This window comes from Electrona antarctica (genome assembly GCF_951216825.1).
Source record: "Electrona antarctica genome assembly, chromosome: 6".
NCBI classification, from domain to species: domain Eukaryota; kingdom Metazoa; phylum Chordata; class Actinopteri; order Myctophiformes; family Myctophidae; genus Electrona; species Electrona antarctica.
The window spans coordinates 39,905,531-39,920,784 of record NC_136811.1 but is presented as its reverse complement, the minus strand read 5'-3'; the positions used below and the strand labels follow the sequence as shown (position 1 = coordinate 39,920,784).

General features: G+C 45.5%; 1 protein-coding gene across 1 annotated transcript in view; it reads right to left on the bottom strand.

Annotated features, from left to right (window-relative positions):
* Window positions 1–15,254, bottom strand: part of cadm4 (cell adhesion molecule 4) — a 198,936-nt gene that overhangs the window by 89,947 nt on the left and 93,735 nt on the right. The window contains exon 2 of the mRNA XM_079503230.1: window positions 3,505–3,651. Coding sequence (XP_079359356.1) covers window positions 3,505–3,651 — 147 coding nt within the window. The remainder of the gene's footprint in view (window positions 1–3,504; window positions 3,652–15,254) is intronic.

Sequence of the window (15,254 nt, the reverse complement as noted above, 5' to 3'; positions counted from 1 at the left end):
TGCTTCCCTGTTGCTAGAGCTTTGGTAGTAGGCTATATCCTGAAGGCAGTTTTGGGCTCGCTACAAAAAAAGAAATATTATATATTATTATTTTACTTATTACTCCATGCCAACCGTAACTAGTTACTGTACACTACTTTTCTGTTACAAATCACCTTTCCCATTACACCTCACAAAATTGATAATTGCATCCTTTTACCTAAAAAGACTTAAGCCTACTGTGTTTTCTTCTGCAGCCTATACACCATGCACTTTCTCAGGTACCATTTGTACATTCTTGGATTTAAATAAGCACTGATGAGTTTAGTTAGATTCTCAACCTTCTTAATTTCAAGGTTCCCCAGTTTGATATAGGCCACGGACTTAACATCGAAGAGTTACATTGTACAAACTTAAATTCGATGAATTCAATGTATGACCGACCAGTAAAAAGAAATATAATTTGCAAGCTATTTATACAGGGAATACACATCGGAGGAAGTTGAGCTGAAGAAAGCGTTTAAAGAGATTTTACTGCCGACATCTGGACATAACATAATATACCGGTAATCTTTCTCTGGAGTTGAGTGTGCCAGAGTGTGAAAATGGATCTGGGGGAATCACGCATAATGTACTGTAGGAGTGGAGATCCAACCGATCCATTCATTTCATGGACTTTTAAACAAGGTGCGGGACACTGGAAATCATGCAGGAACCCATTCAGTTAAAGAATAATCCTTTGAGATGTTAGGGATACTGTAACTCCACTCCTTATTCATTGGGGGAAAAGTTAGATTGGAGTCCTGACTCTGAACTGCACTGCACTGCTGCCCATGTCTCCCGACAAAATCTAAATGCTGACAGCAACGTGCAAATCACAATACTTCACTGCTACTGTAGGTCAAAAACTAATATTATTGCTGACATATTAGCCTGTAGTAATTTGTTATTATACTACTTGTTAGTGGGAAAGGTACTGTAATATTATTACAGTAATGTGTTAATAGTAGAGCATCAAAACTCACTAAAAGGGGCTCTGCTAGCTTTGAGCCAGACGTTTGAACACCTAGGCTGAATTCAGGGAAAAGAGGGCAGATTTGAACGAGCCGACGCAATGAGACAGCCTTCTGGTGTCGCTGTGACATAATCAGCCCTCAAACGTGGCCTTTGCACGGTCTTGTCACGTGGCGTCCTAAAGACACAGCAGGAGCTCTTTGGCAAATTAACTTCCTCCACCTGTGACACCAAGACATGGGATAATAATGGCATGCAACCTGTAGCTATATGGATAACACATTCCTAGGTATGCAATTTGTGAATGATGTCATGGTGTCATGTTGGTCTCCATGCTCGGCATTCATGTAGCCACACACACATAAAGCACAGTACATCCTTGATAGATCTGAAAAGATATTGTATTTTGTGTTCCTTGGCACCGTGCACATTGCTGAATACAGCAACTAGATGGTAATTGAACATATTTTTTGGCAGTTTTGCTTTATCAGGGGATCATCTCAAAATACAAGTTTGGGGAAATAAAATATGTATGCTTTCAATACATATAGGCCTATTTATTTAAGACTTTGCCTGACAAATTTGAACAAGAATTCCTCCTGGATCAGTCTGGAAACATGAACAGCTGCTCTCCCTATTGTTTGTTAACAAGAATAGTAATCAAATGTAACAAAAGATGTCCTCAGTAATCTGTAGCCAGACCCATATTCCAGACTTAATTGCAAGTGAACATAGGTGGAGCACTAGTCTGGAGGTGAGACAAATCACCATTTCAGTTAATAGGGGAGCGAGTCTATTGTTGCAGTTCCATTATGATTCTCCCCACACAACTCACAGAGTTATATATAATGGGGGAGAAAATAGACGTTGAATTTCACTCACCAAAACAATCCACAATCCATCACTTGTCAACTTTCACTGCTGCCACATTTGTTATGCACCAAACTAAACTTTTAGACATAGTTAAAAACCTGATCCCAAAACCTCCATCCACTATTAACAGGACAGCATTCGTGTGGCATTTGCACAGTCTTATTGACTTGACCTTAAGCACTCTGAGCAATTTATCAATGTGGCATGTCGACAAGCAGTCTTTAGTTGTTGTGTACTGTTGTGTGTGTGTGTGTGTGTGTGTGTGTGTGTGTGTGTGCGTGCGTGCGTGCTTGCGGGCGTGCGTGCGTGCGTGCGTGCGTGCGTGCGTGCGTGCGTGCGTGCGTGCGTGCGTGCGTGCGTGCGTGCGTGTGTGCGTGCGTGCGTGCATGCGTGCGTGTGCATGCGTGCGTGTGTTGGGAGCCATTTGAATTCAATTCAATTGTGTAACGTGCGTGTACATAGATACGAAGTAGGCTACTCCAGTACTTTAAGTCAAGTACAAATTTGTAGGGGTGCATGGGACGATTCCCTTACTTCCCCATTCCATACGATATCGATACTAGGGGGGATTCAATTTATATTGAGATATTGCGGTTCGATTCGATATTGTGATTTATTGAGTTTTCTCCCAAGTTACTTTTTTTTTTTTTTACGTTTTTATTTTAAAGCAATTCTAAACAATATAGAAAAACAATATGAAAAGCTCAATCATACACTTCAATGCAGCTAGATAACGTCAGTCAGTCTTTCTGACACGAAAAAACGTAATGAAAATAAACAAACAAACAAATACGAAATAAAATAATACATTCTGAAGTTTGCAATTCGATTTTAGTATCGTAGCATTAAAAATCACGATATATAGAGATTTTTCGTTTATTCTCTTTTTGGCCACCCCTACAAAAATTAGAGAGCAACCTTCACTGACTTGTAGCTGAGTAACATGGACCAGGGGTACTCAATGTATCTCAACTTTGACTCAAGCTGAGTACTTTGTCCATCACTGGTCCAACAGTGCGGCACATGGCCAGAATTGAGTTGGCAGTCATGCGGGGAACTCTACACACCCAGAGGAGTGTGTAGAGGGTCATCAGGGAGCCTTTTCACTCCAGCAACTGCTTGTTCACAAGTAGGCTCAGGGGCTGTTTCTATCCCCGAGCTATGAGCTCTGACTTATACTTTACTAGCAGTTGTGCGAAAATAACAGATCTACAATCTATTATATAACTATGGTGTATTTATATATAGCCAGACTGTCACTGTACAGGTTTACAGCCTCACTAGTAGTCTATGGTTTTGCAGATGCAATTTTGTGTTGTTTTTATTCTACTGCATGGCAAAGTATGATGTTTGTACTATTTTACATTTTGCTTTTATGACTATTTTGATCTTCTCACTGTATTTTTTGTCTATATCTTTGAGGAGGCCATGACTGTCAACTGTAACTTGTATTGTACTGTAAGTGCATGTGACAAATTAAGAAAAATAATCCTTGCAAACCTTTAAACCACAATCATTCTTGTATACAGAACCAGACGCACGCACGCACGCACGCACGCACGCACGCACGCACGCACGCACGCACGCACGCACGCACGCACGTCACACACACACACACACACACACACACACACACACCTCGTGTGCCGTTGAAGAACAGGGTCTGCCGCCGGGGGTTCTGGATGACCACGATGGAGCCGTCGTAGTTGTGCAGGCGGCAGGAGATCTCGGCCGTGCCTCCCTCCAACACCGTCACGTTCTCCGCCTGCACCGCCTGGCAGCGCGCTGAGAGAGAGAGAGAGAGAGAGAGAGAGAGAGAGAGAGAGAGGGGTTAGGTGAGGGTAAGGTTTTATTTATAAAGGCGTCACATGCCTCGTAAAAAATTAAAGTGTCCGTCCGACGTCCGTCTGTCCGTCCGTCCGTCCGTGTGTCCCCAGCATAATATCTCAAGACCCGTATACGACCAAACGACTTCAAACTTGGTGTTTGTGTGTATTGCAGAGGATCCAGGGGAGTCATGTGGGAAGTCGGTCAGATCAGCAGTTGTCCACAAAATATAAATCTGTGAATCCGCATATCATCAATATGAGATCACAGTACATTGACGGCGATATAGACTTGACTAGATTTGGGCAAGGCTGACATAATGGAACTCCATATGGGCATAAAAGGGACACAGACTGCCATACTGTATATAGCAACAATAAAACTATAAGCAACAGACAAATCTGAAGTTGAAAAAGGAGAGGGAAGGTATGGTGGGTGAGTAGGGGAGAGGAGAGAGGCTGGTGAGAGAGTGAAAGGGAGAGGGGTAAGTGCTCTTTGAGAGCGGTTTTGAAGGTGTCTAGGGATTCACATTTCTTAACGACTGCCACCAAAATGCGTTCCACATTTTGGTGGCATAGGAGTGAAATTAATTGAACCCCTTGTTTGAGGCGAATCTGGGTTGAAGCTGTTGAACGTGGTTCATAGTGATGATGGCACGAAGAGAGAGGGGTCGTGAGAGGTATATAGGGGATGGACAGAGAGGGGTAGAGAGAGGTATACTGTTACTGTATAGGCGATGGAGAGAGAGGGGTAATAGGGGTTAGACAGAGGAAGCGGTCGTAAACAGGCGGGAGCCAGAGAGTGATGTTCAATTTCCACTTCAGCTGAGATGGAGCAGTAACCTTCAAAACACAACACTTAAAAAACCCTTCATTTTCTCCGTATTCATCAAACCAGAGCCAGGTGTTTGTGTGTGTGTGTGTGTGTGTGTGTGTGTGTGTGTGTGTGTGTGTGTGTGTGTGTGTGTGTGTGTGTGTGTGTGTGTGTGTGTGTGTGTGTGTGTGTGATACGGGGACTGAAAGAAAAGGGATGTTGAATAGCTTAAGTACACGCATATGAGAAAGGATGGTGAATAACTCAACAGTATACCATTGTGTGTTCTGAATGTGTGATTAAAATGTGGACCATTATTTATAATTGGCATGATTCATCCTTAAAATACAGTGTGCGCGCACAAGCTTTTGTGCAAACATGCATGCACGCAAGCATGCACACACACGCACACACACACAAACCCAGAGCCCCTAGCTGTCTAGAATGACAGTGTATCGACACAGGCATTTGACTGTGCAGTGTCTCATTAAATCTATAGTTTACTGGCTGTCTTCTAGGAGTACGTAGGGAGGAAATGAGATGCCAGTTGGAAACGACTGACTGGCTATTTCTTAACTCATATCACATAAGTCATGTGACACCCCTCATGAACTGATTGACACTTTTACATCCTATCTGTTGTTTAATGAAAGTAAAATCATGCAAACCCCGCTTTCTTTTTTTGATCAAATTGATCGCTTGGTCTCAGAATTTATTTGGAATAAAAAGGTTCCCAGGATCAGTAAAACGTTATTTTACAAAGACCCAGACCTCAGGGTGGGTTGGCCCTACCTAACTTTAGGTTTTATTACTGGGCGGCCAATCTTAGAATTTTGCAACATTGGCTGTCCAACCTTCACGTCCAACGTGGATTGACATGGAATCTTCCTCAGTAACTTTGGTCTACAAGGTCAGTCCTTCTTGGCCCCAATTGCAGCAAACCCTTTATTCCATCCATCTTTGAGTGATAGTGCCTTCTCTTTATGGTCATCACTTGGTATTGCGAAGCTCAGGGATCTGTATATTGGCAATGTATTTGCCTCCTTTCAACAGCTATCTGAAAAAGATTCCCTTTCAACTTCTTTCAGTTTTGTGCGCAGCCTTAACCCTGAATTTCCAAACCTTCCAGAGGCCACAGAGGTTGATTCCTTTTTAACTCCATTGTCGAGCACAAAGGGCCTAACATCTATTATGTACAAATGTATCTTCTCTTTGCGACGCACGCACGCACGCACGCACGCACGCACGCACGCACGCACGCACGCACGCACGCACGCACACACGCACACACACACACACACACACACACACACACACACACACACACACAATGGATGATTCTTCGCTTGCAAAGATCATGGGAGGAGTTATTGAGTTTGGGGTCCTTTGGCTTTGCTTTGAGGCAGGCAGAGAGAGTGTGACTGCTTCTCATCTGACATCAACCAGGATGATTGATACTTTAGGGAGGATGGACACTTGGGCAGTTGGTTTACCAGAGTGTCTCGTAGGCATCCAGAGGCAGTCTGTAGGGTGAGGGTGAGGGCAGCATCCATCTTCTTCATAATGGGGCCAGTACTTGGCAGAAGAGAACTGTAGAAATGTGGCTTCGTTGTGGCTCCCTGAGTGTTATCGATTCTCAAACATTCGTGTCAAAGGACCCCCCCCCCCCCCCATTTGAAACAATTTTGCTCGAGGGATTCTCCATAACATTTGTGTTGTTAAACGTTTTCAAGATTATTCGATGTTCAATTTTCTTTGAAAATCTACAAGCATTGCAACGTATTGTGACCTTCTAGATATGCTATTTAAATCTACAAGCATTGCAAAGTATTGTGACCTTCTAGATATTTTCGAATAGCTGATGTATAAACTAGGGTTCAAGTGGTTAAACATTTTGCTGGGGACACCCTGGATTCTCCTCAAGGACCCCTTGGGGCCCCGAACCCCACTTTGAGCACCACTGGACTAGACGCCATATCAATGTGGGGATGGCCTGAACCATGTGTAGTTAATGCAGTTTCAAACGCAGGTTCCTAGCCTGCCCAAGCCCACTTGGGCACGGCGACCACCTTCTGTGGCACGTTCGAGCAGTGGGAACATGCTCGGTCTATTAATGCACTCTCATAGTTAAATTATTACAGAGATTTTACAGTGTAGATCTCAGTGTACCCCCCCATTTGTACACTTTCAGAATTACAGGATCTGTGGGAAGTTTCCTTCTTGCCTTGGTGTTTAATGTACTCCATGCGGATGACATCGAGCCCATGCATGGTGCCTCAACGCCTCTTCAGCCATAAGATCCATTTCTTGTCTTATGAAAGCGTTGGATAGGATGGATGGACTGGCAGGCCGGGGGCTCTGTGCAGCTTGTGGACTCTCATTGATTGCCCGGAGGGACGACTGCTCTGCGATTGACTATAGTTTGTTTTTAGGCCAACCAATGGTGAAAATTCATCACTCAGTGACTCTGTCAGTGACTCAGTCAGCCAGAGACAATCACATTTATAGGGCTGGCCCCGCTGTTGTGGTCGTGCCAAAAACATTGGCTGCAATGCTGCAATACTGGGGCACCAGCCATACATTCACATAGCCTTTACACTGTTTCTCAAACAAAGTGGTAAACCACTTGTTTGCACACTCTAAAGGTGGTTGGACGTGTTTTTCGGAAAACCGACGAAAAAAGCTGCTAAAAATCCAAAAACGCGTCCAGTGTGCAGGGACCTTTATAGTGTTGTTCTAGTAGTAGTAATAATAATAATACACCTTAGTTGTATAGCACTTTAACAGAGTTACAAAGTGCTTCACCCAGCATCAAAGGAAAAAGTGTGCGATGAACATAATAAAAGGATGAAAGCATAAAAAGTATGCGAGAAACACAATGAAAGAGCTTAAAGGGATAAAAAGGTGTCAGAGAAACATAATATAAGAGCATAAAAAGATAAGAACAGACTGTAACCTGGTAGTAAAAGCAAGTCTATATAAAAGTGTGTTAAAAGAGAACAGTGAGTTTGCTACCCTGACCCTCTCAGGCAGGTCATTCCAAAGTCCAACTGAAGTCCTTCAGTCTTCAGTTTCACACCTAGCTGTAAACCTTAATGGTAAATGATAAATGGTCCATTTATATAGCGCTTTTATCCAAAGCGCTTTACACAGATTGTGCATTAAACCTGTGATTGACAATAAAGTTGCCCCAGGATCTCAGGCTGCCATCCTTCTCATATGTTAACCTACTGTAGCGTCTCAATTCTAGGGCAAACATTCAGTGAAAATGTGAAAACGCATTGTGAGCTTGTAGATCGGCTATTTTCGGCGACATTTGGTATAGAGGGGGAAAGGGAGGGGTCCTACTAGTGAACCCTGGGAAACACCACTCAACATAATATATAGGGTTTAACCCATGTGTCATTTTAGATTTTAGCATTGGCTATTCAAAAATAGCAGATATACAGCTTTTATTTTTATACATATTTAAATCTTGAAAGGGTGAAAACTGAAAACTACTGATTTAGAAGGCATTTGTAGAATCACCCTCAGATCAGACTAGAGTGCACGCATGGAACCCAATTCCATTTGTACACTACAGTTAACATTTTATACTATAGTGTGTACATTATTAGGGTCCCAGAGATAGAAAGTTGTATCAAATGGGGGTCCTTGGCCTCATGCATATCAAACTGCGGGCTCCTTGAATTGAAAGAGTTTGAGAAGCACTGACTGGGCTAAACAATGAAGTTGGTGTACTGTATGTGCTCAGCTCTTCTGGAGTTAGGCTGCTGCTTTTTGAACTAATTGGAGAAGACGGACGGGCAAGGTTTTCCTTTTTGAAGCAGAGTACATGGAGTTGAATCTGAAAAATCTGAATGGAGTAAAATCTGAATCCCCCCCCCCCGCCCCCCCCTTTTTTCCCCTCACTGTATATATTTCTTTTCCCTTTTTACCTCCTTTTTGATGAATTCTTTTGTGATGAATTCCTGTTCTGTCTATAGAAGTGTCTATTTGTACGTCTCTAAATGTTTTGATGATTTGAACATGGTGGACCCTGTTGGAAACAAGTGTAATGCTTAATTGGGTCGTCCACTCACAGTTAACAGCCTTTGTATTGAGTTTGTGCTTGAAATGTACTGTAATTCTGCAAACTGTTAATAAATTCTTCAATCAATCAATCAATCAATCAGTTGCGGCAATCTGGACGAGAGGAGATGAAAGTGTTGCAGATCAGATGAAAGTGTTCTATAGATCAGCAGAGGTTACAAAAGGCTTAATTTGAGAGATGTTTCATAGCTGGTGTTTGGACAGTGCTGTTGTCTGGGGGTGTCTTCTTTGTGCACAAACTGTCTCACTAATACAGTACATGACTCTCAACGGGCAACGATCCAATCTAATCGATGCAAAGTGAAAACTATCAGTTCCTATTGATTATTCTCTGCAAAGAAAAAAAAAAAAACTAAGTTTGTCAGTATCAATGCATGAGCGTCGCAGTAACTTACTATTGATAGCTAAAGATAGGAGATAGAGGGTAAAGGGCTTTTCACACAGGAAGAGACTGAAGTGTCTAGTAATTCATTTTCAATGAGAGGCAGGCATAGGGAGGCATGGGCAATCTGACAGGCGGAGCGACATGGTGGTGCACTCTCGCAAAACTGTCACGTTCGTGCTCGTTTCACACACACGCCACACCCACGACAAGAGTTGGATTGTGGACAACCTTTTTCTGAGTGCCATGTAGGAAACGATTTGACACAGCTGAAGCAGGCATAGATCGCCATGGCGTTTACTTGCAGAGCGATTGTCTCACTCCGGCTGTGTATTGACATGAGGAGTGCAGAGAGACCCCACTGATCCATGCATATGTATGAACATGGTGATTGTTTTAGAGTAGTGATTTCCTATAATTGTGGGGTTATCACACTGTAAAACATAATCTAAATACACTACACATGGTTTTAAAAGTGCTAGGCTACACTATCACTACTGTAGGCCATTATCTGAAACAGTGCATATGAACCTGATTGCTAGTGAATGGCAAAATAGAATGCTATAACTGAGTTGACAGTGTCTATATCACTGCTAATATAAAGCATCCATGCTTTTTATGATAATAATGATTTGACAATGTTTTAATCTGCTTGGTAATATAGCTTCAGCACTAAAATCCAGTGACAGAAAAAAATCATGTAATACAATTATAGTGGTTGTTTGTTTGTAAATAGGCTATAAAATTATTGTGTTAGCTTGGCACATATCGATTGTGTTTGTGTATAGGGCTGATTGTTGCGCTGACTCTAATGGAATCGTTATTGTATCCTGGCAAAATGTGTACGTTCGAAAAAGATCAAAATCGTTATCTAAAGAATCTATAGTATGGTTTGTGATCACGCCACTATACCTACTAACTAACATAGGCCTACAACACATACTCTCAGGATCACTGGCAGATAGTGCTTGTGCACCAAGATGTATACTAACTACTCACATGCTTTCTATACCACCTTTTCCCAAACACTGGGTCGGAACCTGTGGTTCGTGGACACATTTTTTATGGGTCCCTTATTTTTTGTTTCCTATTTTGTTTTGAATTATTATTATTTCAAAACATAAAAAAAAAGAAACTTCCCAAAAAAGCTAAACTTTTCAGAGATTAATGTCATGAAAATGTCATGAAAAAATGAAAGAAAAATCTAAGAAATTACATAATAATAATAATAACTTTATTTATATAGCACTTTTCTGGACGGAGTCACAAAGTGCTGTACAACACAATCAATAAAAGCAGATGGAATTTCTCGGGAACCTTTAGGAGAGCCCCGTCTGAAGACCTAAGGGTGCGGGGAGGGTTATAGGGGTGTAGGAGATCAACAAGATATTGGGGTGCCTGGCCCATTTGTACCTTAAATGTTAATAAAAGGATTTTAAAGTCAATTCTAAAAACAACAGGAAGCCAGTGAAGTGTAGCCAGGACCGGAGTGATGTGGTCCCGTCTCCTGGTGTTTGTCAGAAGTCTGGCGGCAGCATTTTGGACAAGTTGTAAGCAGGAAATTGATTTATGGGTTAGGCCTGTGTATAGTGCATTACAATAGTCTAAGCGTGATGTGATGAATGCATGGATAACTACACTGAAAGAGACATGAAAGAGAACACTTTTAAAACTAGTGAAAATAGCCGATCTATAAGCTCACAACGCGGCGTGACGCGTTGTGACTCTGAGCTTGTAGATCGGCTATTTTCACTAGTTTTAAAAGTGTTCTCTTTGATTTCTTTCATTTTTTCATGAAAGAAAAATCAAACTGCCCACAGTTTGGGCCCTGGGCGAATGTCTAATTTCACAGACTCACTTGACTCCCTTAAACAAACAAACAATAGACCTGTTTCCTAAAAGAAGGCGAGGATTAAGACAGGGGCAAAGCTTGCAGGGAGCCCTCTTTTGATGTGTCCTGGCAGCTGCTGGATAATCACGCTTGATTATACTGAGGTCGTTTTTTTTTTCTCTGTCATTTTGTTTACTCCCCATGCAGTCACACACTCTCCACCCTCCCCTGCTGCGAGCGGAGGGGACACGACCCTCTGTTTGAATACAAACGATTTACCGAACCGTTTGTCGCGTGAAGGCATGTTAGCCTGGAGCGGTGCACGGTCGCCTTCACTGAGGTAGAACCAGCTCTCTCAGCTAACCCCCCACCCCAACAGAAAAAAAACCCCCACCACTGTCTTTCTCGGCTTTGCATCTGGATTTGCATTCTCAAGCCCTCCCTCTCCCCGTCTGTGGCGAAACTCACAAGTGGTGTTCATAGGTTTAAGACAAAGAGCGACATGGATATTGAAGTGTGTGATGAAGCAGGCAATAAGGAGGCTGGATAACGGACAGCAGGAGTATATTATATTACTCTGCTAGGTGGAGAGGAGCCCCATGCAGCGCTCTGTAAAACACCTTCAGAAGGCAGAAAACGCTGGGAGACAAACAGATGGTGGCTGCCATAGCAGGACTTGCTGACTTGACTGCTTTGGGGCCCAAATAAATGTCTATACTGTATCTGCAGCCAAGCGTGGGCTGACTACGTATGCCCCTGTGCGTGCGTGCGTTTGTGTGTGTGTGTCTATGGAGCTTATGTGTGTGTGTGTCAGTGTTAATTGTGTTGACTACTGTATAAGACTAAGACTAAAAGACTGCCGGTAAAATATTTTTATATTTAGTCGACAAAAACTAAACTAAGACAAAACAATAAAACCAAATGGTGTGTTATTCAAAAGATTAAGACTAGGACTAAATCTGAATTTGCTGTCAAAATTAACACTGGTGTGCTGGTGTGATAAGGAGGTTGAGTTTGTAACCATATGTGGTAGTCTGTGACCATATGTGTGAGTCTGTGTCTGTGACCATATGTGTGAGTCTGTGACCATATGTGTGTGTCTGTGACCATATGTGTGAGTCTGTGTCTGTGACCATATGTGTGAGTCTGTGACCATATGTGTGTCTGTGACCATATGTGTGAGTCTGTGACCATATGTGTGAGTCTGTGACCATATGTGTGAGTCTCTGTCTGTGACCATATGTGTGTCTGTGACCATATGTGTGAGTCTGTGTCTGTGACGATATGTGTGAGTCTGTGTCTGTGACCATATGTGTGAGTCTGTGTCTGTGACCATATGTGTGAGTCTGTGTCTGTGACCATATGTGTGCGCATGCCATAACTGCACTGCTGCATGTGTGACTCCGAGACACAGTAGGCCTAGGCATATTGCAATTAAGCTACTTTGACATCGTCCGATCCCTCCAACTTCATCCAAATTTAATTTTCCCTGAGATTTTAATCGCTCTTAATGCAATACGCTAAGCCGTACATATTCATCACACCAGGGGACAGAGAGACACATGCACTGTGTAAACTGAACTCCGCGATGAGGAGAGAGAGAGTAGCGCAGAGGGTAAGGAGATAAAGAGGAGTTTCTGGAAGAGAGAGACAAAGTCGTGACAATTAACACTAATTGTAGTCATTATTGCCCCCCCGTTCTCTACATCAATATTGTGATTCATATCGGGGCGGCCATCAGGGCCTGCCACCGCCATCCCAATTACTTTCCTAATGGCTATGATTACTCATCGCCGTGGCAACCAAACCGGCCTCCTCGGCCGCCATCGTATCTATACGGCGGCACAAATTGTAATGACGCCACCGCGCGGCGTGACAAAGCAAGGTGTGGCGGTCTTGGCTGATATAATGACCGCGGAATGAGTGGTCGAGAGAGAGAGAGGGAGAGAGAGAGAGAGAGAGAGAGACAGAGAGAGAGAGAGAGAGAGAGAGAGAGAGTGGTCAAATGTTTGGTGCGTCTTTGTGAGGAGGAAAAACAACACGACTAATTACGTGTCCATTTCCCTCGCCAGCTGTTGCCTCTTCAAAAGGAAATTAGCTGCATGGAGTGGTGATGTAGCGACGAAAAAAAAAAGAACAAAATAAAGGCCATATATCCATAAAGGCCCACGAGCTATCACAGCGATGAGCGCCAAGAACAGCATCCATCCATGGGCTGCCTGCCCGAGAGACACCACCCACTGACATCCATGGGCTGCCTGCCCGAGAGACACCACCACTGATCCATGGGCTGCCTGCCCGAGAGACACCACCTACTGACATCCATGGGCTGCCTGGCCGAGAGACACCACCCACTGACATCCATGGGCTGCCTGCCCGAGAGACACCACCACTGATCCATGGGCTGCCTGCCCGAGAGACACCACCACTGATCCATGGGCTGCCTGCCCGAGAGACACCACCCACTGATCCATGGGCTGCCTGCCCGAGAGACACCACCCACTGACATCCATGGGCTGCCTGCCCGAGAGACACCACCACTGATCCATGGGCTGCCTGCCCGAGAGACACCACCTACTGACATCCATGGGCTGCCTGGCCGAGACACCACCCACTGATCCATGGGCTGCCTGCCCGAGGCCGAGAGACACCACCCACTGATCCATGGGCTGCCTGCCCGAGGCAGAGAGACACCACCCACTGATCCATGGGCTGCCTGGCCGAGATGTTTGGTGCGTCTTTGTGAGGAGGAAAAACAACACGACTAATTACGTGTCCATTTCCCTCGCCAGCTGTTGCCTCTTCAAAAGGAAATTAGCTGCATGGAGTGGTGATGTAGCGACGAAAAAAAAAAGAACAAAATAAAGGCCATATATCCATAAAGGCCCACGAGCTATCACAGCGATGAGCGCCAAGAACAGCATCCATCCATGGGCTGCCTGCCCGAGAGACACCACCCACTGACATCCATGGGCTGCCTGCCCGAGAGACACCACCACTGATCCATGGGCTGCCTGCCCGAGAGACACCACCTACTGACATCCATGGGCTGCCTGGCCGAGAGACACCACCCACTGACATCCATGGGCTGCCTGCCCGAGAGACACCACCACTGATCCATGGGCTGCCTGCCCGAGAGACACCACCACTGATCCATGGGCTGCCTGCCCGAGAGACACCACCCACTGATCCATGGGCTGCCTGCCCGAGAGACACCACCCACTGACATCCATGGGCTGCCTGCCCGAGAGACACCACCACTGATCCATGGGCTGCCTGCCCGAGAGACACCACCTACTGACATCCATGGGCTGCCTGGCCGAGAGACACCACCACTGATCCATGGGCTGCCTGCCCGAGAGACACCACCCACTGACATCCATGGGCTGCCTGCCCGAGAGACACCACCCACTGACATCCATGGGCTGCCTGGCCGAGAGACACCACCCACTGACATCCATGGGCTGCCTGGCCGAGAGACACCACCACTGATCCATGGGCTGCCTGGCCGAGAGACACCACCCACTGACATCCATGGGCTGCCTGCCCGAGAGACACCACCACTGATCCATGGGCTGCCTGGCCGAGAGACACCACCCACTGACATCCATGGGCTGCCTGCCCGAGAGACACCACCTACTGACATCCATGGGCTGCCTGGCCGAGAGACACCACCACTGATCCATGGGCTGCCTGCCCGAGAGACACCACCCACTGACCATCCAACCATGGGCTGCCTGGCCGAGAGACACCATCCACTGACCATCCAACCATGGGCTGCCTGGCCGAGAGACACCACCCACTGATCCATGGGCTGCCTGCCCGAGCCGAGAGACACCACCCACTGATCCATGGGCTGCCTGCCCGAGGCAGAGAGACACCACCCACTGATCCATGGGCTGCCTGGCCGAGAGACACCACCCACTGACACCTGCTAACTGTGTGGAAGCTTCGTCTGGGGCCACGGGAGACTTACAGCCAGGAGAGAGCGGGCGTGGGAGGGAGGCGCGAGAGGTGCTATTTCTGAGCAGAAATTCATAGCGGGAAGTTTAGGAAGCGCCGCTTTTGGGTATAATAACGCAGCTGCATGGGGGCTGGAGGGAAGGGATATCAGATATGATGCACAGCCCCCCCCCCCCCCCCCCCCCCCTCCCCTCCACACACACACACGCCTCCACCAGAATAATACAGCTCTACACCCACAGCTGGGCTGCGGCACTTTTTTACCGGGGGCTTTATGGGTTTCTATTCACTTCTATTCAAGGCCACCAGGCCTCAGCCTCAGAATGCCAATAACATACTGCGCCCCCGGTGTGCATGTGTGTGTGTGTGTTTGTGTGTGTGTGTGTGTGTGTGTGTGTGTGTGTGTTGTGTGTGTGTGTGCGTGTGTGTGTGTGTGTGTGTGTGTGTGTGTGTGCGGCGTGCGTGCGTGCGTGCGTGGCG